The sequence below is a fragment of the Miniopterus natalensis genome, chromosome 15 (assembly GCF_054644295.1).
Source record: "Miniopterus natalensis isolate mMinNat1 chromosome 15, mMinNat1.hap1, whole genome shotgun sequence".
Taxonomy (NCBI): domain Eukaryota; kingdom Metazoa; phylum Chordata; class Mammalia; order Chiroptera; family Miniopteridae; genus Miniopterus; species Miniopterus natalensis.
The window spans coordinates 27,395,073-27,422,826 of NC_142095.1; the positions used below are offsets into that span (position 1 = coordinate 27,395,073).

Below are 27,754 nucleotides of genomic sequence, written 5' to 3' on the forward strand. Positions count from 1 at the left end.
GGTTCCCTGTGTTTCTTTATACAAAGGCACAGCTAGCAATCATTACACTTCAGTATGGACACGAGGTTAATTTCCCTCTTTCAAGGGAATTTGCTGGTCACGTCTCATCTATAACAGTGAAAGGGGTGGGGGGAAGCAGAAGAGGGCAAATGGGGGATAAATGGTGATAGAAGGAGACTTGACTTGGGGTGGCGAACACACAATGCAATATACAGATGATGTATTATAGAATTGTGCACCTGAAACCTATATAATTTTATTAACAAATGTCACCCCAATAAATTCAATAAAAAAAATAAAAAATATATAACAGTGAAAAGGAAGGCTTCACATCAGCCCATAGATGAGGTGGGGGGCAGTTTGGGGTTGGTTCATGACACCTTTGAAGTCAAATCCAATTGGTAATTGCCTCTGGTTAAGGTTCGCCTCATTCTGGCTGTTTCCCAACTGCTATTCAGCTCCATTTCATTCGCAAATAATTTTTAGAACATCTCCTGTGTGCACATGCAGAGTTTGAGATCTCTGTCGGTCAGATCCCTTCACTAGGCTCTAAGTTCCCAGGCTGGAGAGCATCTTCTCTGGCTTATGTGGCACTCACTGCACTTTGGCCCTGACTGGACATGCAATGTGGGAGGTACACAAATGACATAACATCAGGTCATACACCCCAGACCCAAGCCAGTGCCCCAGGGGAAAGATCACACAGGTGCCACGTCATGACTAAATCTCTAGGCGTGTGGCTGAATTTCCCCCTTCTGGCCAGGGGTGGCATCATAAGAAGCCAACTCCAGAAGCCCCAGAGAAAAGGTGAGCACGGTGGGGTTGTGAAGCTTCTCCAAAACAGGCGTCTTGAGCAGAGATCACTTTTATTGGGATGGTTTGGTTTTAAGAAAAGAAAAAGAGACAAAGCCAAGAGACAGACTGCTAACAGATACCTGAAGGTGGCTAGACATTTCTGCCCCATGCTGTGCAGAGTGGGGCTCTGGCCCACATGTCTATGCCACTCATTCCTTGGGACTGAGGTCTGCCCCCACTTCAGTGCACCTTCTTGAACACTTGCTTGCAGACCACACCCTGCACTCTCATCTCCTGAAACAAAAACAGATGCTTGTCGTTGGCCAGAGTAAGGTCACACTTGGGATTCAGTACATCAAGGGGCAGAAACTATGAAAATACTCAGTGGTGCCCTGGCTGGTGTGGCTCAATTGGTTCAGCATTGTCCCATGCACCAAAAGGTCGCCGGTTTGATTCCCAGTCAGGGCACATGCCCAGGTTGTAGGTTCGGTCCCCAGTTGGGGTGCTCAACTGATCGACGTTTCTCTCTCACATAGATGTCTCTCTCTCTCTCTCTCTCTCTCTCTCTCACTCTCCTTTCCTCTCTCTAAAATCAATAAAAACATATTTTTAAAAAATGCTCAGTGGCTGCTATTTTCCCCAAGAGTTAGTTTGAACTAATTCCTTGGAAAGTCAGCCGAACTGGATTAGTGGAGATCAGGCTGCAGCCTGTGAACAGAGTTGGTTGGGAAACATATGTGACTCAGAGCTGACCAATAGGATCGACCTTCTGACGCTCCCCCTGCCTCCTTAGGGGGCCAAAAGGCTCTAAGACCTCAGGCTTAAACCCAGGACAGAGTCTGTGCCCAGTCTTGGAATAAATCAGATCCAGACACATGGGTTGACTCCCCAAAAGGTTCAATAAGTTGCTGCAGACTCAGGTGGGTAAACTAGCACAGTTGTTCCAAGCTTTAGTTGCACATTGGAGTTAACTGGAGAGTTTGAAAAATGCCTGGGCCCAGCTTTAACCAGTTATATCAGTATCTCAGTGGGTGTAACAATGGAGTTGGTATTATTAAATGCTCCCAGGTAGTACTAAAATATAGCCTAGAAAGCCCGTGCCCTGTCTACAGGGCAGCCTCTGCTGATTGCTGCCAGGGGGAATGACAGCACAGCGTTGCCACACCTTCCAAGGTGTTTTTTTGTGTGTTTTTTAAGGATGCTAGAAACCAGAATATTTATGTGACATCTCCTAACTTTTAAATTGTTGGCTGAAGACATTTGAAACCCATTGATGGCCAAATAAAAGAGGCCTATGGCCCCCAGTTTGCAACCTCTGTCATGGAGCCACGGAACCACTGAGCTGAAAGGCCAGTGGAGATCACATAATCTATCCTCACTTCTCTGCAGTTGAGGAAGTAGGGCTCAGGGAGAGATGTTCCAGGTCAGGCATTGCAGCTTGGCTTTCTGTATGATCCTAAGCTGCCTCAGAAAACAATGCCCTCATGCCTCTTAGCCCACACACGTCCCCAAGCTCTGGAAGACCCTGATCTTTGCAGAACCCCTTTGTGGTAGGAGGGCATTTTGCAGAGGAGGCTGAGGGAAGGAAGGTAGCTACTCAAAGGCAACCAGTGAATCAGGACTAGAACCCAGTCACCTGGACTAGGCTCCTTTCTTAGATCAACGATAGTTAGGGAGTTCCAAGGGCACAGAAGGAGTGATGAGCGGCTTCCTCTCAGAGGACCTGTGTTAGTTTAGCCCTCCAGGCACTAAGGCCCCTTCTCTGGATGTGTGGGTGCTTTTCCCAGACAATGCATGGAGTAGAAGTGGCTTTGATTATTGAGATCATGTCTTAGAGAAGCTTAGAGAATTATCCTAGGTTCTCGTCTGCCACAATTTGGCATGGTGAAAAAAAGACATCATTTGGGAGTAAATTTAGTTCTGCCACTTTCTAGCTGTGTAACTTAAATGTGAGTCTCCATGCCCTCATGTTGCAAATAGGAACCATAACAGGACCTGGGCCATAGGGCTGCTGGGAGAACAGAAACAGATAGGGCTTAGCTCCACTATCATCGCACTTCCTCACCTCTTCCTTCTGACTGAACAAGTGGGTCATCCTAGACCTAGAAAACACATTGCTCAGTTTTTAAAGTCATTCAAGCAAATTCTCCAGGCCCTTGGAAGAGAGACTTCAGAGCAGAACCAAGGCCCAGCTTCGGGACATTCTTCCAGGGTCCATCCGGACTCAACAGTGACAGGGCCTCTGGGGCCCAGCCTGCCTGCTCCATCCCCCGCTGGGGCCCAGCCTGCCTGCTCCATCCCCCGCTGGGGCCCAGCCTGCCTGCTCCATCCCCCGCTGGGGCCCAGCCTGCCTGCTCCATCCCCCCCTGGGGCCCAGCCTGCCTGCTCCATCCCCCCCTGGGGCCCAGCCTGCCTGCTCCATCCCCCCCTGGGGCCCAGCCTGCCTGCTCCATCCCAGCCCCAGGAACCTACCAGGTGCAGCTCATCACCCTCAATCCACTGGGTCCAGCCACGTCCCTCCTTCTCACCCTTCTGCACACACTCGAGCTTGTCCCCATCCCAGCTCACCGTGGTCTGCAAGCAAAAAAACATAGTTTATGTCAGTCTTGAGCAAGCAGCCCCTGGGGGCTGGAGGAAGGGCAGCGCCAACCTCGATAATCTAGTCACTTCCATGGTAGGTTTGCAGCCTAATGCTCCCTGTCCACCAGGTGCTCGTATTAAAATATGCAGATCAGTTTAAAAATTACAAAAACCTTAAAAAAATATCATTTAAAAGGGTAATTAGGAGAGAAATGTCATTGGGGTGGGGCTGTCAGAGCAAAGGCTGAGAACGGGCCTAGAAAAGAGGAGGGCTTCCGAGGGCGGAGTGCACGCTGGGTGTGGGCAGGTGCGGGCGAGTGAGGGCTGCTGTCCCGCCGCTTGCTGGTGAAAGGCCCACTTCACAGACTTCCCTGCCCATCCCCAGAATTCATTCATTCATTCACTTGCAAGGTTTTGGGACACCCAAAAGACCACATCCCTCCCCTCAAAGAGCTGTTCATCTCATGGAGAATGACCTCAGATATTAATACCAACTGCAGGTACGAATGGCAGCTCTTGCCGGTGCTCCCTGTGCTGTCTCTAGATCCTCCTGACGTCCCTTTGGGACATGGATTAGCATCTCTGTTTTACAGATCAGGCTAAGAGACTTGCCAAGTTCATCCAATGGTCCATGGCAGAGCCAGGTCAGAACACAGACCTGTGGGGCTCCTAAGTCTCCCTTCCCACTGAACTTCACTGCTTCCCTAAGTGTCCCATGGTCACCAGTTACAGACCAAGGTGGTGGGAACCCAGATGAGAGTCAGGGAGGAAGAGGCTCTGGGAGGAGGGAGCACCAGGGTTGGGCCTTGAGGGACAGAAGAATGAAACTGAAGCAGAGGAAACGGGGTGTGGGAAGAAGGGTTCTTGGGGGACCACCATGAGACAAAGGCACAGGGACGAGACAGCACAGATGTGCTCAGGAAGCTCCTTGGGAGGTTCCAGGGAACTGTAGGGGAAAGAGAAGGAAGTCCCCTGCCCCTCAGTGCTCGCTACCATGCCCACCCACCACCTTTGAGCCCTCACATCTTCCCAGAGCACTGGGTGCCCTGCCAAGTGCTGGTGTGCTGAAGGGAAGACAGATAACAGGAGGAGGCCCAGCCTGTGCCGATGGGAGACATCACAGTCTTATTGGAGCGGCAAAGGGCCCACCCAGAAATATGGGGTGCAGAGTGTTGGAATTCAGAGGTGAGACAGTCTAGGAGCTCATGATCAAGGCTGGGACCTGTGTACAGGGGCAGTGGGCCTCTTTCCTATCTGCAGCGACCTGCCTCCCTCTGAACAGCCCTTCCACACGGGGCCTGCTTCCCCACTGTCCCAGTTAGAACTCCGTTTCCCCTGTTCACTGTGTGACTCTGAGCAAGTCCCTTCTCTGGGTCCCAGTGTTCCCATCTGTCATATTAGGGGGGTCCTGCCTTTACAGAGGTAAGGTTCTAGGACTCTTGTGTTCCCAGCCTTGCTCAGCTGAGTCAGGACAGTCAGTAACAGCCTGATGAGGATTTAGGAGAGGAGAAATCTGGGAAATGGGTGTGGGGTGAATGTGGCCACTCCCTGTAGGAGGACCACCTTCCCTGGCCTCCCGACCCATCTCTTTCCTGGGCTTGCTGATCACTACTGCCCTCTGCTGTTGGGATGACATATGTGAGAAGGCACATGCACAAGGTGACAAGTGGAGCCAGCTGTGTTCTCCCAGCTTTGCACAGGAATAAATCTGACTCCTGCCCCTGGAGACTGTTCCCTGAGAGGGGGCACAGGAGGACTTGGAGTGGGGGCGCCTCTTCTCCTGGCCCAGAGCTCTCTTGGGGTACATGTCCAGCCCCAAACCAGAGAAAAGCTCCCACCTCGAAGTCAGAACATTAACGTCTGACGAGGTGTCATGGGTAATGACCATTAATGATGTCAAGCCACAGGCAAGATGCTCATTTACTCGGCGCCCTGTCCATCCCAGGCCTGTGCAGGGCAGAGGAGACTGGGAAATCAGACAGATCTCAACTTCAAGGAGCTCCTAAGAACACTTGGCTTCGTCATTAACTGAGCTTCTCTTCGTGTATTTATCCAGAAGCCTACTCTGCATACTAAGGGCTCCAGACTCAAGCAGAGGCCAAGCGAGAATCACCGGGTCTCAGCTACGATAGACACACTTCTGCCTCTACCAGAGATAGAGCCAATGAGCATGGTCACATCCTCTGTACTGGAAAACACAAGAAATGCTCGAAAAAGAACACAGTGAAAAGAATACCTGTAAACTTGCCTCTTCCGAGATTACTCTAACATCTCCATGTACTTCTGTCTGGTGTTTTTTTTTCTATTGATACACACATATATATATTTCTATTTTTAAAAAATTAGGGCTGGTGTAGGAGGCAGAGCTCAGGTACAGATGGGATTTGCTTGTTGAAGTTGAACAATAACTAGTCTTTTTTTTTTTTTAGTTGAAGATTCATGGAGATTGATGGACATGCTATTTACCAGGGCTAAATGTTTTAGAAGCTCCTTCCCTTCCCGGAGACTTGGCTCCAACAGGAGACCTCGCCGCCTGCCGAGCTGGGCGCCAAGGAGTTCTGCTATGTTCGCTCTCTGTAAAATTTAATTAGTCTTTGTTTAAGCAGGAGGTCTACTTGGAGACTTCCCACTGTAGCTGTGATGACTCCAAAAATGTGACTTAGTTCTCCTACCTTGCTACCCCTACATTCACTTGTGGTGGGAGGCATTTTTCTTTTTAAGCTTTGTGTCCTGTGGGAATAAACCAGCCATTGCCCAAAGGACCAGATTTCTCCTAAGAACAGAAAAGGAAGAGGTCATTCTGTGACCCGCCTCTGCAGTGAGCAGCCAGCCACCTTTGCTAGACCAAGTGCAGTGAAGTCTGGGACAGGGATTCAGCTTGTCCTGTGAATACCAGATCCCATCCGATGTCGTTTTCTAGCTTGGACCCTCACCAGTGCTTGATCCACTTAATGAGGGTCTAATGGGGGGATTTCAGCCAAGAGCGTGTTCCTGATGCTTCTCAAGTACACAGGGAGGCAGATGCTCTGGGGGCTGAGGTGGACATGGTACAAACCATGGGGATGGGCAGTGCTGCCTCCAGTCCCCAACCCCATTAGCTCTGGGACTTCACCTTGCAAATGAAGCCCAGACAAATTCAAGGGCAAGGGTGAAGCATGGCCATGCTCAAGTCGCCTCCTAACAGTAATTCTTATCACATAGACCACCTAAGAGTCTGCAAATGGGCTGCAGCCCAAGAGCAGCTTGTTGCAAAGTGAAGCCGGTCTAACTTTTCTATTAAAAACTAATAACCTCCAATACATTGGCCTTGTCAGCAGCTTTCCCAGCAAGACATGCACCAACAGATGAATGAAGACAGCTCTGCATCACTCTGACAAGGGAATGTCACTTTGAAAGCCATTGTCTAGTTCCCCTGAACACTTAGAAAACCCAGCTGGCTCTGCTGTATGGGGGCCAGTGACAGAAAAAACCTGACTCCTGCAGGCGGCCTGAGGAAGTATGTCCCAGGGAAGTCTCAAGTGCCCCTTGCACTGTGCAAGTGACCTGTACTAGAAGTGACAGACCATTCCCGTTAAATGGATCCATCTTTAGTAGTGACCTTGCATGAACCACTAGTAGGATTCAAATTGGCTGCCAAGAATTTGTGACATTTGTCACAGCTCCCACATGCCCAAACTCCCACTTCTGAGAGTGCGGCAGGGCAGGGGGAACCATCAATTGCTTATCCCTCCACACTCGCCCACCCAGCTCTAGCAGGCCCTCTGCTTATGGACCTCCGGGAGGGCTGGGGCTGAACCTTGTCCTCCTTGTGATTCCAGAGCCAGGTCATAAGAGGGCAGGTCTTGTCCATGGTGCTTCTGCCTGCAGAGCCAGGATTGACCCAGGTCTGACTCCAAAGCTTGTGCTCTTTAAATTTGGGGGTGGCCCAGATGGCGTGGCTCAGCAGTTGAGCATCAACCTATGATCCAGGAGATCTGGATTTGATTCCCTCTCAGGGCACATGCCTGGGTTTCGGGCTCGATCCCCAGTCAGGGGCGTGCAGGAGGCAGCCGATCAATGACTCTCTCATCATTGACGTTTCTCTCTCTCTCCCCCCTCCCTTCCTCTCTGTGAAATCAATAAAGATATTATTTTTTAAAAAAATTGGGGGGTGGGGGGATTGAAAAACCAAACTGTACTTTCTATACATGATGTGAACCACTAAATGATGCAAATTGGCTATTCCTCCTGGAGTTTGAGTTTAAAGTACGCTTTACCCTTTGAGGGTTCCTGAGACAATAAGGAGATTCTCAGCCTCTGGAGCTTGTGTTAAATAAACCGAGCAGACGGGAAGGGCAAGGAGAGTAACAGAGAACCTGCCAAATGCCTAGTACTTTGCTGGGAGGATTCCATAATGTTTCACTTGACCTTCATGTTTTAGAGCTGATAAAAATGAAGCTTAGTTAAGTAACCAGCCCAAGCCACCTAGGGGTTAGGAGTTGAGCCATCACTTAAACCCAGTTCTTTCTGGCTGAGAAATCCACTACTGCCTGCAAGGCCAGGCTGCTGCCTAAGTGGATGGCCTGGCTCCACTTGTTCTGATCCATTCCTAGGGGGCTGGCAATTATCTAAAATCAGCACATTCAGGGGGAAAAGCCAATTCACTCTAAAAGCAGATTAAAACTAAATTAATAAGGCCTTAAAATGTGAACAAGTAATTAGGGACATAAAAGCTGTTCAAAGCAACTACTACAAACCAGTAAAGCCACAAAAAGGCCTTTGTGGGCATTGGAGAAGGCAATTCCAATACCACGAAGAAGAAGCTTACAGCAAATGAAAACAAATTCTTAGGACAAACAAAATGATTAAATGTTAAGACTCATCTTGACATGTCATTTTTAAAATTCCTTAAACATTTAAGAAAGTACACAGAATCAATTTTAAAACAAGAAACCATCAGAGAGCTCAAGGCCCCATGAGGCCAAGATTCTGGATGGGGAGGAGGGAAATGGGGCTGGAGATGGTCATGGGGCTCCTGTGGAACTGCACTCAGTCATCTAGGGGACCAGCACTGAGGGTGGCCCTGAGGCTGGGCTGGACCCAAGCTCTGCCCGCAGCTCAGCCTGGAGGGAAGGCAGACATGTAAACTGACATGGACCCCATCTGTGTTCTGTGCTGGGATGTGCTGGGCAGGACAGTAAACAGAACATGGGTTGTAGCAAGTTGATTCCTTAAACCTCCTTGAGCAGTTGTGCTTCTCCCCATTTTACAGATGTGGAGGCTGAGGCTTTTACTTTATCCGCCCAGGAAGAGGGTAGATGAGATTTGACTCTAGTAGCACTCTTGGCTACTGTGCCCTGGCATTCCCTGATCTAATCTAACCGGTGAATGAGCAGTAGGATTTTGCAACACGGTCCTGTGCAAGGAAACAACATTCAGCAATTGTGGGTTCCACAACTGTACACCAGCAGCGGGTGCTAGAAATAGAGGCGGGTAAGGAGAGGACCCTGCTCCCAAGAGCTCACACATGACTGGAGAAGAAGACAAGCAGACAGAGAATTCCAGCAGAACGGGAAGTGCTGGTTAAAGGCAGGTGGTGGTAGTTATGCAAGTGGAAAGGCACGTCATCAGCCTCTGAAGGAAGGGCAGTGGTCCAGCAGGGGAGGGCTCCTGGAGGAGGTAATGTTGGAAGTAATGCAAAAACAGCATGAAGGTTAGGTTAAAAAGTAAAAGTTGAAAAAGGGGCATGAGAGACTCCCAGGCAGAGGACAGATGCAGGAAGGTCAGAGGCTACATGAGGGGCTTTGCCTCGCTGGACTCTTTTGGCATGACCCTCCCCGTGGAACCCGACCATGCACCTCCAACCCTTGAATTTACTGGGGAGATCGCTCATAGCCTCTCTTTTTCAACTTCACATCTCTGTGGCTACAACCAACCAAACCTGGTGCAATGGAAAATCCAGATGTTTGCTTATCTGGCAGGCAGAGGTGGCTCTGCTACTCAGGTCAGTGCCAGGATTATTAGGTCCATCTGAAGTGGGGTGTGGTGGGGCGAGTAAGGGAGGGACCTCCTGCCAGAGAGTGCTCAGAGGGGCTCTGAAGGGCTGAGTCCACCTTCCTTTTTTTTTTTTTTTTAAATCTTTCAAGGAGAACAGAAACAAACAGCTCCCAGAAGAGAAGAGATGCTGGCTTGGTAACCAGGAAAGAGGGAGCAGGTCAGGAGCTATTGACAGAGAGCTTCTTGGAGTCTGAGATCCTTTCAGTCACAGCAGGATACCTTAGAATCTATGGCAGAGAAAGCTCACTAACCATTTGTTGAATGAATAGGGGTACTGTTGTAATCTTTCAGACAATGAACACCCATTTTTTTAGCCAAAATATCCCAGGCAATGTGACTGTTTATTCTTCCATAGGTTAGCCTTAAAAAATTGGGTTTGAAAAAGGCCCCTATTTTCTCAAGCCTGGAGCACCTGGTCATCACGCCCAGGGCCACGCAGCCTGCACGAGTATCAGTCATAGTTTAACTCCCTTCTGCCCAGCTCCAAACCCATGGCCTGCCCTGTGTGCCCACATGACCACCGTGCTGCCATGGATGCCGTCACTGTGGGATAGCACCAGCCGGCAGGCTGTGGGCCTGGGCTGGCTCAACCACCGGAGAGCAGTTCTCCTGTCTGATGAGCTGGGCACTCAGGAGAGACCCAATGACAGCCTTGGACAGAGGCAAGCCTTATCTCCAATCCATGCCCACCTCCTTCTAGCTGGGTCACCCTGAGCAATTTACTCTGCCTTCTGAGCCTCCACTTATTCATCTGCAAAATGGGCTAATGAGTTTGCCACAGAAAAGAGCCATAGGTAGAAATGAAACAAGGGGCTGCAAGGACCTATTTCAGTGCTGCACAAATAAAATGTTTGGTAAGCAGTAGTTCCCCTCTGTCCTTGACCTTGCCCAGCTCATTTCTATGGTCCTGTCTCCACTCATGTGACCCTGCTAGCTTTTCTCTGGATGGCCAAGTGTCCCATCATATATTTACCACCCCCAGAATTTATCTTTTGGAGGACACAGTTCACAAGGTGAGGGAATTCATCACTCATCTTGCTAGAGCAGTTGAGTGCAGGCTTTCTTGAATCTACTCCTCCCCAGGGGTAGGTATCCCTTACTTTGTAATTATCCCCATTTTACAGGCAAGTAAAGGCACAGAGAGGTGAAGTAACTTACTGAAGGGCAGGTAGGTTGTAAGTGGCAAAGATGAGATTCCAAAGATGAGAGTCTCGCTCCAGAGCTAAACTGGTTACAAATCAGCCAGGCTGCCAGGGCCTACCTCAGAGAGAGCTGGGCTGTGGACAAGCAAGAGCTAGAAAGAGGGCTTGGAGCTGCTGCCCTCAGCCCTTGAAGCTGGGGTTCTTGGCCAGCAAAGTAGCCTCCATTGTCGGGGAGAATGGAATGTAAACCCAACATCACTCCCCTGTACCTGACGCGTCCATCCTGTGACACTACTACTTCAAGGGACACTGCATTTGAGATTTCAAGAGCTTCACAGAGATTAATCCAGAGCTTTGACCCCTTAATATAATAATGATTTCATCTCTCTCTACTAACAATCTAGAGCAGGACCATCAGGATCCAAACCCTGCTCTGCCAGCTACCTGATTTTATACATGAGATACCTGTTCTGCCTTTCATTTTCTTCCTATAAAACAGAGGAAGTATTTTGGCATTTTCATCAGAGAATTGTGAGGATTAAAGAATTAATGCATGAAAAGGTCTTAGAATTCCCAGCACATGGGAAATGTGGGCAAACTTTAGCTATTATTTAAAAGGCAAGTGGATCTTGCAGTGATAGAATCAATGGCTACCATTTATATTGTTTGAGGGGCTGCTATTTTTACTTAAGACTGATTTGACAAACACATTGGAGCCTCCTATGCTGGGCACTGGAGATACAAAGATGTGGGCCCCACTTTTTGGAATCTCAGATGCATTAACAAGTGTCACAGGTTTCCTAGGAGCAGCACCTGCAGAGAGAAGCAGTGAGGCAGAAGGTGAGGGTGAGGTGGGAAGGTGAGTCAGGACAAGGTGGATGGAGCAGCTAAGCCTGGGCTGGTCTTGACCAATGAGTAATTATCCTCCTGGAGGAGGTGGCAGGGGCCCTACACCAAGGAAGTGAGTAGAGAGATGCAAAAGGGGATGGCAAGTGAAGGCACCTGCAAAGGGTGAGGTAGGGCCAAGTATGAGGTGTGAGGTAGGGAATGGGACTGGAGAGCAGGCGTGGCCACATCCTGAAGAGCCCGAGTGCTGCCTGGCCCTGCCTGTCAGTCCTGGGGAGCCTCTGGGGGTTTGGAGCTTAGAGTAGCATGATCAGATTCCCTTTTTAGAATGGGAAGGCTGGGCTGCAGTGTTGAAAACTATGGAAGGGAGATCAATGTGAAGATACTGCAGTCATTAAATGAAACAATCCATGGAAAGCACTACGCCTGGCACACAGTAAGCACAAGGGATATTAACTGTTATTATTACAGGCAAGAGATAGGCAGAACTGTGGGGATGGGGAAAGGGAAAAGAGATGCTAAGCAGCAGAAATCTGTGAAACTTGTTGACTGATTGCCCATACATGCTTTTCATTTATCCTTACAAGGATCGTTTACATGGCTACATGGTGGTCTAAGGAATTAAAACGCCAGTCACTCTAACCACCCGTGGTCATCTGGCACTTAGGAACACCAGCAGGAGGCAGCCTGTTCTGTAAACCACATGAAGCAGGAGTCTGAAAGTTCCGAAGGCAAATCACCAGTAGTGTGAAGGGGGGGGGGCAAGCTCCTCAGGTCTGTCTGTGAAATGAGAGAGCAGCACCCACTCTGGGACTGCTGGAGGGTTAAATGATATACACAGAGCACTAGGGCAGGGCCTGCCACAGAGTGGCCCTGACACGGTGGCTATGCTCATGTGGGTGTTGAGGATTATTACCACATAGCTACGGATGCCTTCCTATGATAGATATACTTTGGGGGTTTTTGGAATGATTTTCCTGGAATATAATCCCATAAGTGGGATCTCTGAGTCAAAGAGTAAGGGGATTTTTCTGACTCATTGCACACTGCAAGACAGATTTCCCCCTCATTTTCTGAGTGTGGGGCCAGTCAGTTGCAAGGCTGGTAGAGGTGGGTTCTGCAGCCTGGGCTCCCCGCCACCCCCACCTCCTGCCTTCATGACCATCTTGTTTATAGTCCTTTCCCAGAGTGCTCCCCTGCTGTCCCTGGAAAGAAGGGGGAAAGCCAGGAAAGAAGGGGGAAGGCAGGCTGGAAGGAGACTCATGAACATCCAGGTAATAGAGGTAGCTAGCTAGCTCTTTAGGATATCTGCATACTAAAGGAAACACCTAGAGAAGTCTTTGGATAGTTAACCAAAATAAATGTGCTGTAATGGAGGCATTTCAGGCAGCAGCAAAGAGGCCTGGGGGTTCCCCTTTAAAGAACAAGGGTGTGTGTGTGTGTGTGTGTGTGTGTGTGTGTGTGTGTGTGTGTGTGTGTGTGTGTGTGTGTGTGTGTGTGTGTGTGTGTGTACACGTGTACGTACACTCTCTAGCACAACTCAATTTATACAACAGAGACAGCAACAAAAGTGCTTCCCAGGGAGGAAGTTATTGTGAACCAGGCATGGTCCTAGCTCTCAGACAGTTCAATCAACTCCAAGTCAAACATGAACAAATCCCGATCACATGTGAAATGTCTGCAATAGGACTTGGGCTGCAAGGGGCTGTTTTCCAGAGACTTACATGGGGGAAAGGACAGTCATCAGCTTATAGGCTCTGGATGCCTGCAAGGGAGGGTGGAGGGATTTCCTGCCCCACCCACCTCTTCTGGTTCTAAGCCCTGTGGAGCCAGGAGTCAGGGTGGACTGTACGGGTAAAAATCCTTAGAGACTGGGATGGTAAACCTTCAGTCTAGGGTATCAGAAGGGCTCTGGCCCTTTGTTGCACACAGCACTGTGGCTTCACAAGGCACTGTCCCCTGTACTATGTCTATGGTCCTCAGGATTTGCCTTGTAAGCAGCAATCATGATGCCCATTTTGCAAATGTGAAAACAGAGGCATTGTGTCCAATCATTTAAGTTTACTCTTGGCCACATCTTCAAGCCTTGTCAATACTGTCTACCTCCAGGTTGCAATGAGGCTCGAAGTAAGTGCCAGCTCAGCAGAGCTCCATGGGAGGCCTTGTAACAGGGACCTTTATCTAATTTGAATCCTTCCTCTGCCACCAGCTGGCTCTTAACGTCCCTCAGCCACAGATTCTCATCTGTAAACTGGGTATGATACTTACAGAATAGCAGCTGCTGGGGGACCAAAAGAGGAAAATTGCTAAAAATTATTTGGTACAGGCATGGCACTTAGTAAGAACTGAGTGCATGTTATTTCCCTTTGCTCTGGACTAACACAAAACAAAACCTAACAAACCAGTGTGATTCTTGAAAGCTACTTTGTGAATTTTATTTGGGTTGCTTTAATTCTTCCTTTAGTAATCCTCAAAAGCACACTGCTGACACGATTTCAAAGGTCGGAGAACTTTAGCTAAGACATGAAAGAAACTCTGTGTTTCTATCTTGGAAAGGACCCAGCCGATGCTGGGGGCCTGATCTGGGCAGAGGCAGCTCCCACAGGCTGCCAAATCCGATGGCATTCTCAGCTCTGCAGCCCAGGGAGTTGTTTCTGCCATTGGCATTGTGTTTTTTTTAAAAATAAGAACCAAAAAATCTCTTTAATGAGTCAAGAACAGGATCACAAAGCAGGCAAGAGTTTACAGCCAAGTGTTAACAGTAGTTTGGTGGATTTCATATATACCACATATAATTAGATGGGTGGATGAATGGATGATGGACAGATGGAAGTAAGAAAGTCAGGGAGGGGAGGGAAGGAAACAAAGATGTCTAAAAGGGACAGAATTCAGAAAACCTGTAAGTGCTAATATAGAAAGATGCAAAGAAACATTGAGTGAAAAAATGGTATGCAGCCCTGGCCGGGGAGCTCAAGTGGTTAGAGCATCGTCCTGATATGCCAAGGTTGTGGGTTCGATCCCCAGTCAGAGCGCTTACAAGAATCAAGCAATGAATGCATAAATAAATGGAACAACAAATCTCTCTCTCTCAAATCAATTTAAAAAAACCAATATGCAGAGAAGTGGGTCTTTCTCCTTCCCTTCCCCTTTTCCTTCCTCCCTCCCTTCCTGGCTTTACAGATATTGACTAATTAACTGATCAATAGATGAAGAAGATTTCCAGACAGACCCACCAGAAACAGTAACAGGGTTAACCTCAGGGGAGTGGGAATCAGGCCAAGAGAGGCAAGGAGTCCTTTCCCTTTCAGTAGACTCTCTCCTGAGCTATTTGAATTTTTTTCCTTTTACAATAAAAACAAAGAACCCCACGGAGGGGCGGGGGCTAGAAGCAGAAGGCAGGCTCTGTGAAAGGGGTCACCCCGAGTTCAGAGCTGCACATGAAGGCGAGGCTCAGCCAGGGAAGAGGCGCCAGGCTGCTGTGTGAACAAAGCCACCCCCTCCAGGGAGAACCTGACCCGGTGTCCACGGTGGGATGACAAATGGCCCTCCTGCCACCACCATGCAGGGCCAGGCTGGCTGCGGTTCCCAGCCGAGGCTGTGTTCTCGCACAAAAGCGGCTCATGCTGCGGGAGCGCTGAGAACAAAGCACCCGGTCGGTCCTCATTCCGAGAGGGATGCCCTGGCCCTGGCGTGGGGAGCATGATTTGAAGTTGAGGAGCAGCTTCTTTTTCCAAGGTCCCCCATCCACCCAAAGCCTACAACTGATTGATTCAATAAATGATAATGGTTTCAAACTGGGCTGGAGATTTCATCTGAATGGACAAAGGCATACAGGAGGCAGTGGAGAAAAACCAGGCCTAGTCTATACATTTCCACCAACTGATAGCCTCTGCTTGTGGGCCATGTAAAAGCTGAATAGAACGGACTGAAGACGTGAGCCCAGTGACTCTGGGCTGCACAGACCTGAACCCCCGCATGCCTCAGCCTGGGGAGAGACCCAGGGCCATTTCGGCTGGTTCTGGGCATGGATGGCAATGTCTACAGGGGTCAGATGATGCGCTAAACTGGCCTGTGGCACATGGCTCTCTACACCTGGTTTTAGAGAGAGGCAGGCACAGAGATGTTTCTTTACCCCAAAGCAGTGGATCGAAAGCTTTAGTTGCATCAGAACCACCCAGCAGGAGCAGTGAGACCCAGATTGCTGGAGTTTCTGATTCAGTAAGTAGACCAGGGGCGTGGCTGGAGAACCTCTGTTTCTAACATGCTTGTGGTGCTGCTGCTACTGGCTTCCACTTAGGGAACCAATGCTCAGGAACCCACAGTGCAGGCCAGCTGGTCCTCAACTTCAGGTAGGAAGATGGAGTGAGCCAACTATGGTAAACTGGAGAAAGTCCCATCTAAAGGGAGCAACTGTGACAGTGATACCGTTGTAATTTAACCTAGTTATGAATAACTGGAAAGCAGCAAAAGGAAGGCCAAATATTATGGGCATGCCATTTGTGCAGCTTTGCCAGGAAGCTGCAATTTACATGCATGCCCAGTAAAGTCTGGGTGAAATAGGGAAGGTACTTGCCTGTCAGTCACACCTGGGAACAGGTCCTTGGCCAAAGTAGGCGTGACCACCCCTAGCACAGGAAGATTTAAGATATTTAATCTCCTAAACAAAGGAGTTTGATCTCTTGGCTCTCTAGGTTTGTGCTCTTGGGACTCTTGTTGCAGGGGGCCCACTCTCTTGGCTCCCTGCATTCTCCCACATGGCCCACAGCCATGTGGACCCACACAATGGATTAATGCACTGTAACTAGTCTAATGCTATACTGGACCCAGCTCCACCATGGAAAGGAAACTTTGGATGCTGGCTTTGTCTTTAGCTCTGCTGAATCCCCAGCTGCACATCTTCTAGGACTAGATTAAGGGAAATAGGACTTTGGAAACCCAAGGATGTATTTCCATGCAAATAAAAATCACTCGTCCTCCTGTGTGTCTCAGAAAATTCTTTTTCTCGAGATATTGTAAGAACCCCACTTCCACTAGCAACAAAGACCATCCATGCATTTCTCCAATAACAACTGTCCCAGGGAGCCACATGACACAGAAGTAATCAGGCACCCACTGTTTTTAAGCATCTTGATTTTTTTTTTGTAAGAACAGCCAGAAATATGGATTTTTTCCATGAAATCTTACAATCTTTGGCAATCACTGGCAACTGGCTCTGAAGTTTTTTAAACATTGCGCAGGCCAAACAAAACACATCTGCAGGCCGGATTTTACCCTCTGGCTAGGAAACTTATCTGTGTTCCCGTGGAAGAGAGGCAGGGCCAGAGATCTCTGAGCCAGGAAGCCTCAAAGAGGAATGTCAGATGACCATGCCTCTTCCAGCAAGGGTTCCCTGCGGATTTGTGTGGGCCACATCCAGGCTCCCCATCAGGTCCTCATCACTCTCCTCTCCTCTGGCCACATTTTGCACTCCAGCCACACTGAAGTCTTCCAGACTGTACCTCTCTCACCTCCCAACAAGGCCTTTTCTGACCTCTGGGCCTTTGTGCCCATGGTTCCCTCTGCCTGGAATGCTTGTATCCTTTCTCCATGTCTGATCTGATTCTTACTTGTCCTTCAAGGCTCTGCTCAGCTGTGACCTCCTCCAGGGAACCTTCCATGACCAGTGCTCCCTAAACCCCCAGCCCTATGCTCCTCCGCCCACTGTGCTTCCATCATAACACTGAGCTGTAATGGCCTGAAGATGCGTCTGCCTGCTCTACTGGCCCGGGTGCTCCAGGAGGCCATGGTGACTCCGTGTTCCCACACTGAGCCCAGGGCCTGCTGTGGGACAGGTCCAAAATAGCATTTTCCAAGTGCTGCTCTCTTGGCCTTGCTCTCATTCCCCTCGTTTGCCTGGCTACTTCCTGTCTATCCTTCGAGTCACAGCTCACACTCCACTTCCTGTGGGATCTTCCCCTGACCTCCCAGAGCCAGAGGGGTCCTTCTCTGCCTGTCCTTTCTCCATGGCACACTATCACAGTATGACTGGCTGCTGTGGTCTGTCTCCCCCATTACCCTGAACTCTGTGAGGGCAGGACTCGGGTGATGCACCTCAGTAACACAGGGGCTGAAAAGATAGAGCCAGCACCTTGAAATGCTTGCAGGACCAAGAGAGGAAAGAACAAAACATGAATGATCCCAGGTGAGAAATGACACCTTTGTAACGTGCTGGGGAGAAAAATGTTAGAATGGAACAATCTGATGCTGAGAACAAACTGGCTTCCTCCCAGCTGCCACTTCTGGCTGGTGGGTGCAGAGTGTGTGGAGCAGAGGGGGCCCAGAGACCTCAGGCATCATGGCATCTTGGCATGCAGCTCCCCTCCACTCACAGCCTCAAGCTGGACAGTTGCTATAATTCTATTATCCTAACCCTTCCCCAGGTGTTCTCTTCACTATGGTCCACCATACATCCAGCTGGGCAGCCAGGAGAGAAAGGTGAGGCAGGGGCCTGAGCAGAGGAACCGTCCCTTCTCCAATGGGCAATAGCAAAGTAAGTGAGTGGCCATCTAGTGAGTCCCGGGACAGCAAAAGTGACCACGAGTCCTGTCCAATTTCATCTGGTTTGCCTAGCTGCTGGGTTCCCTGATCTGCTCAACTACCGCTGTCCTACTGCTGGGTTAAGAAAAGAGGGTGGCCATTTGTCCCTTCCTTTGTGTCCCAAACCCTCCCTTCCACCTTCTTTTATAATCAAGCACAGAAGTGACTCTCTCAGAACTCCTGGGATCCCCTCCTCTGGGTGCCTCCCTTTGTTACCACGGATCTCTCCGTGTTTGGACTGTTTATATGTCTCCACCACAAAGGCTGTGAGTTCCTGAACATCAGGGATTACGCGGTACTGGGCTGTGTCCCGGCCCCTGATGCAGTGACTACTAGCATGTCAGGAAAGTGGCAGGTACAGTGCAATGGTTAAGGGCAGCCACTCTGGCACTGACGGACCAAATTCAAGTCCTCCCTATGCCATTTACTTTGCTTCCCCAAGACCACGCAATAGAAGTCCTGCCTCTGTTTTCTTATCTGTAAAATGTTGTGAAGATTGAATTAAAATAAATACCCTAAGTACCTGGTACATAGTAAGTACTTGATGAGAATTAGCTAGTATTCCTAAGTGATCAATAAATGTTTTATGCATTAATGGAGGGAAGAAAAGAGCGAAGATAGTTAACCAAGTACAAGCTGACACAATCCAGAGATTGTGGTTGACCCAAAATAAATAGGGATGTTTTCTGTGTTCTGTGAGTTCCCCAAGAGTGAGCTGGGGACAACTGTTCTTACAGTGCAGTTCCATGCAGCAGGCCAGGGGGAAGATCTTGGGCAGTGGTCTGAAAGGCAGGGCCCCCACCTCACCAAGGCAGACCTTCCCCACAGTGAGCCTCTGGGCAGATTAAGAGGCCTTGGGAGTTTTGAAGGCAAACCCGGCATCTCCCTATGACAGTAGTGTTTTCTCCCACTCGCGGCCTCTCCAAGGACACTCCCTGTCGGCGACCCCCTCTTCTGCCATCATTCCAAGCAGCGGGCTCACACTCACACCTGACCGACTCCAGGTGAATCAACAAGAGGGGATAAGTCCTCCGGCCTGGGCTCCTTATTCCCAGGCCCCAGCACTCCTCGCCCACAGTCCTTACAAGCTTCAGACACCTGCTTTCTGGTTACCACTAGAGTGGAACCTGGCGGGGAGCAGGAGCATGGGCTTCAAAGTCCAAGGACTTCGGATAGGGCTCAAACTTCATCCCTTGCAAGTCTCTTCTCCTGTGGGGCCTGTTGTTGCATAATATGGGGTGACTAATCCCTCCCTCACTGGGCTGTGCACAGCGCGCAGGGCATACAGCGAGCCCTGGTAAATAATGGAAGGGGGACAGGAGGACAAGAGGGAGGGCCTCTTCAATAAGCATAAACTAGCTCCGGCCCGGGACAGTGAAAGGGAAGCCGGGAGCACCCTGACCTCCCAGCGACCTAAGGATGTTGATGGAAGCCCGGGGCTGACCTTCTGCAGTTTGCCGTGGCAGCACTAATTGGGGCCCTCTGGGTCACCAGCTTCCCACCCTTGGGGGCGGGGTCTCCCTCCCCTCCCCCTCCCCTTCCCCCTCCCCCTCCCCATTGCTGCATCTGTTGGCCTGAGCTGCAGAGGAGCTGACCTTCCCAAGAGGTGTTGGCTGCAAGGTTCAAAGGAAGCTGGGCAGCGCACAGTGGAAGATAGGTGGGAAAGGGGATGGCCGGGAGCCAAATCCCAGTTTGGGGACAGCAAGGGGCAGGTCAGAAGGCTTCTGGCAGGGATCGAGGTGCCCCCTGCTTTCTAGAGTGGCTTCCTGCTAGGTCATATAGGAAGTTTACACTCCAAGAGGGCTTCCTGTGTTTCTTCTTTATTTCCTCCCTTCCAGCTCCCTCTCCTTTCTCCACCAGCCCAGAGTGCAGCCAGAGAAGTCAACAGACATGCCTGGAATTCCAGCCCAGCCCCTCCCTAGTCGTGCTGCTCTAGGCATGTTACTTCAGCTCTTATGTTTTCTAATCTGTTAAATGGGTGTATTCATACCTCCCTCAAAGGTTGTTGGGAGGATTAGGTGAAGTCAAGTGTATAAGGCACATGATTCAAAGTGTCCGGACACGGTAGAGACTAAAGGAGGTGAAGTTTTCATAACTATAACCATCTGGTTTGGATGGAGGAGGGTGCTGGATGAGTGGGTGCTGCCCACCTTGGGGGGGGCAGGCTAAGATCCGTGGTCCCTAAGAACACAAGGGCCCTTGCTCCCCTCTCAAATGAATTAGCTCAGCCTTTGGTCAGGCCCCCTGGGCAGGGGATGCCCGGGTGTGTCCAAATTCTCACCATGCACTTGCGGTCATCTATGCCCGTCAGGTCCTCCTCAAACTCCTTCCCAACCTGGAAGTCCATGATGTAGTTCCTGAAAGTGCTCAGCGTGCGGATGATCATATGGTCGCCGTCCTGCACGATCTCTTTGTCTGGCTTCAGCAAGTTGGCGATTTTGCGCAAGGCCACATTGACATCTGCGGGGGCGCAGGGGAGCAAAGAGTTGGCCAGAAAACTCAGAGAACGGTTCCTAAGGTAGAGGGGCCCCAGGGGCCAGCACCCCCAGGAGAACAGCTGGGGTTCCCTCCCGCTTGCGCTGTCTCTGTGCGTGGCCACTTTGTGCCTTTCCCCCCCCTTTCTTTTTTTCTTTTTTTTTTTTGCAACAAAGTTTTCCGTCCTTATGCTAACCCTTTAAAAACAAAACGTAGGTCACCAAGCCCAGCTTTCCTAGTGAAATCATCCACGTCTAGCGCCAACTCTCACACGTTCACCCCCCGCGAACCCTAACACCCCCACCCCGGCTCGCAGCGCGCGGGCCGCGCTCCCGGCGCCGGCTCCGGGGAGGAGCCCGCGGAGGGGTTCGCGGGGCGCCGGCTTACCGAGCGCGCGCAGGTACTCCTCGAAATTCTCGTTGGCCAGCATCTTCCAGTACCCGGTGAAGTCGACGGGCATGATCGGGGGGCGACTGGGGCCGGGCGGCCGCGGAGCGGGCGGGGGCAGCTCTGGGCACGGCCGGGGCAGCGGCTCCCGAAGCGACCCGGCTGGTGGGCAGCCCGGAAATGCGCGCCCTCCAGCGGGGCGGTGACAGCTGGAGGCCGAGCGCGCACAAAGCCCGCCGGGGACCCATTGTAGCCGTCGCCCCTCCTTCCTCCGCGGGGCGGGGCGGGGGCGCGGGCGTCGGAGGGCTCGGTTCGTCCCTGGCCCGCGGCCGCCGACGTGCGGACCTTCAGCGCGCTTCCCGGCGAGGGAAGGAGTGGGGCCGGGGCGGCGGGGCTGCTTTATTGGCCCCCGCTCTCCAGCTACTGCAGGATTCCTTCAAAAGCCATGCACGTCTCGCATTCAGCGGCCACTGGAGGTTCTGGGAAACAGTGTCTCCGGGTTGCTGGGGCGATTAAGGAAAGAAGCCACTGGATAGGCCTTTGTCTAAAGCCCCTCGCGGGCTGCCGGGCCCGGGACGCCCAGTCGGGCTGCGGAAAGCCGGGCAGTTCACCTAAGGGCGAGACGAGCGAGGCGCTCTGCACGTCCCTCCCACGAAGAAAAGTAAGGTTGTTGCTGTGTTAAGTAAGTGCGGCCATGGAGCCCTCTGGGCGGTCCCGAGGCGCGTCCTTCAGAGCCGCTGCTTTTTGCAAATGTAAGCAATTAACACGCCGCTGATTTAACCCTCCCGCCACCTAAAGGCCGGCAGCCCAGCGCGCAGTGTTCTGAACCCTGCTTTTTTCACTTAATCCGTTCTGGAGACATTTCCATTATCTGTACGTAGACAGGATATTCCATTGTTTATCCAGCCTGCCCCCCATCCATGGACAGCTGTGTTTCTGATCCTTCATGATGAAGATCTTTGATCACAGCTCATTTCCCACCTGGAGTGTACGTCCCGGTGCTTAAAACCCTCTGTCTTTGCCAACAAGGAGATGACATCATCGTGTGGGTTGACTTTTTGACCCTCTATTAAAGACTAAATATCTCTTTGAAATTGCTTTTTGCACAAATCACAGCCTAGGTGACAGCAGATCCATTCTCTTTTCCTTATATACTACAGTGGCTCCCTACCAACAACCCCCACATCACTTAGTCTTCGCTGCATCTGGCCGAGTTAGGAAAGGATGTCTCTTCCTGAGGGCGGGGCAGCTTCATCCTAGGGAGTGGCTTGGATTTCAGCCCGTTACCCGCCTTACTGTACACCGGAGTGTCTCAGCCTTGGCACAGTTGGCATAGAACTCTTGGTTGGGGGGAGGGTTGTATTGTAGGATGTTTAGCAGCATCCCTAGCTAGATCCCAGTGGCACCTGCAGACATTGTGAAATGCCCCTGGGGAGGGTGGGGGGATCACCCCTGATTGAGACCCACTGCTCTGACAGCTGTACCCCTCATCAGGCCTGACCCCCATCTCTTCTCATCTGGCTCTGGGATGCTCAGGCCACCAGTTGTTCACACAGGACCTCACTTTGTCTCCCTCCCTAGCCAGCCCAGGGCTCATCTCAGTGGGACAGCCAGGTGATAGGACAGCCCGTCTTGGCCATGCCCAGACTGAAGGTGCAAGGAGAAACCCCTGGGATGCAGGCAGGTGTCTGGGTGGGTCCCAGCCTGGCCTGGGATCTCTAGGCATCTAATCAGGGCTACGGCTCTGGCTTCCCTGTTGGCTTGACTCACTGGGGTGGAGGTTCAGCCAAAGGGTTAAACAGCGAACTGCTTATTCTTTAGTCACCCCAACTTGTCTAAACTCCTTTCCCTGCTCCCCTGCACCATCCAGCTCAGCCAACTGATTCCTTACCCTCCCCAAACTTCTCCCTTTGTGCTGAGTCTCCTGAGATGGTTTATGTTGAATGTCTAGCATGGTGCCTGGCACACAGCCGGGCCCCATCAGTTCCAGCCCTCTGCCCTGCCCAGAGTGGTCCCTTCCTGCTCTAGGCAGAGGCCTGCCCCTCCCTGAGTTGTCACTGCGCCATCTGTGAGGTTAATGTCTGAAAGGACAAGAGTGGCCCAACAAAGCTTCCTTACTGTGTCCACCATGTTAGGGAGGGAGAGGGCTTGTCAAGAGGCCACAGGAGCTGAGGGGCACCAAGGTCTACTGAGGACACTCTTCTTTGATGGTGTAAATGTGCAAATGACACGTTATGTTCACAAGCCCTAGAATTTTTTTTTTTTAATTCAATTTTTTTTTTTTAATATGTCTTTATTGATTTCAGAGAGAGAAAGGAGAGGGAGAGAAAGAGATAGAAACATCAACGATGAGAGAGTCATTGATCGGCTGCCTAGCCCGCAACCCAGGCATGTGCCCTGACTGGGAATCGAACCCTGATCGCCTGGATCCTAGGTCGATGCTCAACCGCTGAGCCACGCCCGGCCAGGCCACAAGCCCTAGAATCTTAAATCCACTTTGAAGGGTGTGTGGGTGAGTGGCCTGGGATTTATTTCTGTCTAGAAAATGTGGGTCAGCTACCTGCCATCGATACATGGCTATTGTTTCTACAGACTGCGACACCCTGCATGGGAAGGGTTTCTTTTTCTTCCCTCCCTCCCTCTTGTCCTTTCTTTTCCCACTCTTTATTTAAAAGATTTTTAGAGAGAAGAAAGGAGAGGGAGAGAGCCAGCAAAATATTGATGTGAGAGAGACATCAATTGTAGGCTTCCTCCTGCATGCCCCCTACAGGGGATTGAGAGCCCCCGGTCCCCCCCCCCCCCCAGCACGTGCCCAGACAGGGAATCAAGCCAGCAAACTTTTGATGCCTGGGATGACACCCAACCAACTGAGCCAGGAGCTCTCTCGCTCTTTTTTGCTTCCTTAACTATTTTATTATGGAAAAATTTAAATCTATATAAACATAGAACTGTACATCGAAGTCCCATGGATTCATCACCAGCTTCAACAATTACTAATCCATGGCCAATCCTGTTTCATCTATATTCCCACCTACTCCCATTTCCAAAATTATTTTGAGGCAAATACTAGACATTGTATCATTTTATCTGGAAACATTTCAAAAAGTATCTCTAAAAGATAAAGTTTCATTTTAAAAATTACACACCACCACCACCATTATCACAACTAAAAACAATAATATTAATTCCTTAATATCATCAAATATCTAGGAAGTGCCCACTTACAATTTTTTTTTTCTTTTTCATCTTGACCCTTTCATTTTTTTCTTCAGGATGTTTGTTTGAATCAGGATCCAAACAAGTTGCATACGTTGCCACTGGTTGATATCTCTTTTATCCTTTCACTAAAAATATAAATATATAGTCACACTTTTCCTTTCTTGGATAAATGGTAACACTCTATATCCTTAAAAAACCCTAATAAGACATGCTAGAGATCACCCACAGCCATGCAGGGAGAGCTCCCTCCTCCCCTTTACGGGGGCACAGTCTCCATTGTGTGATGTGCCACAGTTGACTGAACCAGTCCCCTCCCGATGGACCCATGGGTTGTTTCCAGTCTATTGCTGTAACAAATAGTGCTGCAGTGAGCAGGTTATGACTTTTTATATTTTTGAGTATATTTTAGGGATAGATTTCTGGAGGTGGGATTGCTGTGTCAAAGGGCAAATACTTAATGTCCTTTTGCTAGATACTGCCCAATTTCCCTCCTTAGGGTGGTACCATTTCACCTTCCCAGCAGCAATGCCTGATAGTGTCTTTTTCCTCACAGATTATGTTGTCAAACTTCGATTTTACCTAGGTGAAAAGGGGTATCTGAGGGTAGTTTGCATTTGCATTGGGGAGGATTTTGGTATACCAAGAAGTGAGCGGTCATCATTTTCTTATTTATCCAGGACTATAAAAACTGCAGTCGATCTCCTCTGTATGTGTTATGTGAATGACCATCAGAATGAAGTGGAATTGCTGAGCACCTATGACTTCAGGGTTAGTTTTATTAAATTGTGTTTATAAAATCCGTCTACAGTGCTTAATCCACATGTTGCCTCATGTGAATGACTGTTGAATGTCACATACTATCAGAAATGGCACACCAGGCTCAGGGCTTTAAGAAGAGCAGGGTCTGGGAAGATGGGAGGGGTCCCATGGGCAGCTCTACCTGTCTACTATCTCGGGAGGCTTCTCACTGAGTCCTGCCAGGGCCCCGTTTTAGGAAAGGGGTTATTTTCCAATGCCTTCCTGCTATTCCAGCCACAGGGTGGTGTGGTGGCTCCCCCTGGCTTGCTGCCAGATGGCTAGAGCACCTTGGAAAGGGTGGCACAGAAGGTGAGGACTGGCAAGGATCTTGCCCAGTGAGGATGTGGGCCAGTAGGACTCTCAGTGAGGATATGTTGTTAGTCGTGGCAATTTTATGAAGAACAGAACCTCATCTACTTTATCTCCCCCAGCCCACCTCCCCAGCCTCACATCCTTCCTAACAGGATGGTTCCCCTGGGCACTGGTTTAGCTGAGAGATAGCATCTTGTGTACTAGCACAGGTGGCAGGAAACCAGAAGTCAGTCTTCGAGTGTCAGTCTGATTTCAGTCTTTAACCGGCCATTTCTAACAATGGGAGATACAGTAGATGGAAAGACTGGGGATGTCATCATTCCATGCCATGTCATGTCATGACAGTGATGCAGGAATGATTTTTGGTCAGAGGCAATTACTAAAGGAGTTTTTAAGTGAGATGCCTTTAGCAATTAATTTATACCACAGTCACTAAAAGGTGGGAAAAGAGTCAATATCATTTATCTGCCTACTGGTGGCCAGTCAGCATACCTCCCCTAGGATATGCTCATACAAAGGCTAAAGTGGGAAGTAGGGGCAAGTTATCTGAGAAGCTGGGCAACTAGACTGGCCATTGCCAAGTTTTAGATAGAAGCCAGGAACAGGCAGATTCTTGACCCGCATGCTGTTTGCTGTTTTCAGTAGGCCCACTGGGCCAGTGGTGGGTAGAAGTGGCCAATGATTTTCTTTTTAATCACTTCTCTTGAGCAGTACTTAGGCCTTGAAGGCTTGAGAATTAACAGAAGAATTACCAGTTTTGTGTTTTCACAAAATTGATGAGACTTAAAATATATTTTTGGCCAGTCATAATGAATTTGAAAAAGTATGAATTATATATATTCACAACTGTCCCCACTTTCCCACATTTTAAGGAAGATTGTGGTTTTGTGTACTTTACCCCGGGCCGACTAAGAGAGCTAATCGGGGGCGCTGGGTGGAGGGGAGGATTGGAGGTAGCTCTGAAAGGCTGACTTAGTGGACAGTGAAAGAGCAGGCAGCTGCCTTCGGGAGAGGAGGGAGATTGGAAGAGACAGTCCGTGTCCTGTCTCCTTAGAAGCAGTCACCGGTGAACGCACTAAAAAGGCAGCTAATGGAGGGTTTGTGCAGTGAGGAGATAGGAGTCCTAGCATAGAGTTAAGAACTTTTCAAAAGTAGGTGTTAGACCACATATGGGCTTTGTGCTGATTACAGAACCCTGGGTAAGATATGACTCCATCGGGTCTTCATTTTCAGAAGAGAATTCAGTTTAAAGAGATCACATGGATGGAGAGGCAGGGCTGGGGGCTGAATTTGTGTCTGGCTCTTTCTGACCCCAAAGTCCAAGGTCTTAACCACCAGTTGTCTCCTGAATGAGGCGAAGGTGTATGGGGATCTTGGCATGTTGGATCTGATAAATAAGCTCACGGAAGGAAATAAGTCTCCTAAGTCATCATCAATATGGAAGCAGAACTCGAATCCTCAGGTGAAAAGAAAGCACAGGGCATATATTCTAAGCAGAAAAATCTATAAATAGTTAAAGATTAATGTACCTGCGTGAGGCTCCGGCCAGCTTTAAAAAGAACAAATCTTGCCAGAGCAATGTTTTGGCATTCTTGGGGCAGAACTATACAATGAAGAGATGAAAGGGAAGCAGCTGGTCAAACACATTGATTTCCAGGAAGCATGTGGCCCAGCCCTCTGAGGACTTCCTGGAGACCTGAGAGTGAATACAGAGCAGGGCTCCTGCTGTCCCGGGAGGAGGGGGCAGTGGCCTCAGAGAGGAGGACTGCAAGGGTAGGGTGGGCCAAGATCCCCTGTGCAGTTCAGGGCTGGCCTCAAGGCCTCAGTCCATCTCCTGCCTCCTCAGAAGCAGTGAAGGGTGAATGCGTTTTTTAGGCAGCGCGTGGAGGGTTTGTGCTTCCAAAAAAGGAGGAAATAGTCCAGGAGCACATTGATTCAGGGACAGAGAGAGAATACATTTCAAATAACAGTATAATAATCTTTGTAAAGACCCTTCTCACCTGTGACCTTCCTTCCTGTTCCCCCCTACCCTCTGGATTGGTAGAGCCCAGTGAATTAAACAGAGCTGCGTTATAGAGTCAGACTGCTTTTGAATCTCAGACCTACCATTTCCTAGCTGTGTGATTTGGGCAAGTTACTTAATGTCTCTGAGCCATCACCTCGTAAGGTGGTTTTTCAAGGGGCCTAGCACAGTCATCAATAAATTCTAATTTCTTTCTCTTCCTTGTCATTTGAAGCCCTTGACCATCTGACCTCAACATCTTTTCCCAGCCCTCTGCTCCTTTCCCTTTCAGTTACCCTCTCACGCTGGTGGCTTGGTCTTCTACACCCTCATAGCCAAGCCTTACTCCTGTAGACCCCAGGCCCAAATACGCTCCCACTTCTCCTCTCACCCATCACAACCTCACTGCAATTTCACCAGTTTCTCTGCCCTGAATCCCGAGAGCCATGAGCTCCCAAATCATGTGCTGTCTTCCCTGCGTGGCCCGAGGTGGACAGAGCTCTTTCTGTGTGCGGTTGTGCACGCCTGCTTCGCTCCCTCAGCGAGACTGTCGGTGCTCTGTGGCCAGTGACTGTGCTTTAGATTC

The 27,754-nt window shown here is 49.9% G+C and overlaps 1 protein-coding gene across 1 annotated transcript; it reads right to left on the bottom strand.

The window, feature by feature from the left end:
• Window positions 1-221: 221 nt before the first annotated feature.
• RBP1 (retinol binding protein 1) lies at window positions 222-20,981 on the bottom strand. Its single transcript, XM_016207074.2, has 4 exons — window positions 20,838-20,981; window positions 20,257-20,435; window positions 3,268-3,369; window positions 222-1,089 (listed from the first exon to the last, which is right to left on the bottom strand). Exons 1-4 carry the CDS (start codon window positions 20,908-20,910, stop codon window positions 1,036-1,038), a joined length of 408 nt encoding a protein of 135 aa, XP_016062560.1. The 5' UTR covers window positions 20,911-20,981; the 3' UTR covers window positions 222-1,035.
• Window positions 20,982-27,754: the final 6,773 nt, after the last annotated feature.

What these genes read in the sequence shown, in the direction of transcription:
- RBP1 (XM_016207074.2), bottom strand. Translation starts at nt 20,910, where the DNA reads ATGCCCGTCGACTTCACCGGGTACTGGAAGATGCTGGCCAACGAGAAT. An exon ending in GGAGTACCTGCGCGCGCTCG is followed by an intron (nt 20,436 to 20,837) that starts GTAAGCCGGCGC and finishes GCGCCCCCGCAG; the next exon opens with ATGTCAATGTGGCCTTGCGC. An exon ending in TAGATGACCGCAAGTGCATG is followed by an intron (nt 3,370 to 20,256) that starts GTGAGAATTTGG and finishes TTTTGCTTGCAG; the next exon opens with ACCACGGTGAGCTGGGATGG.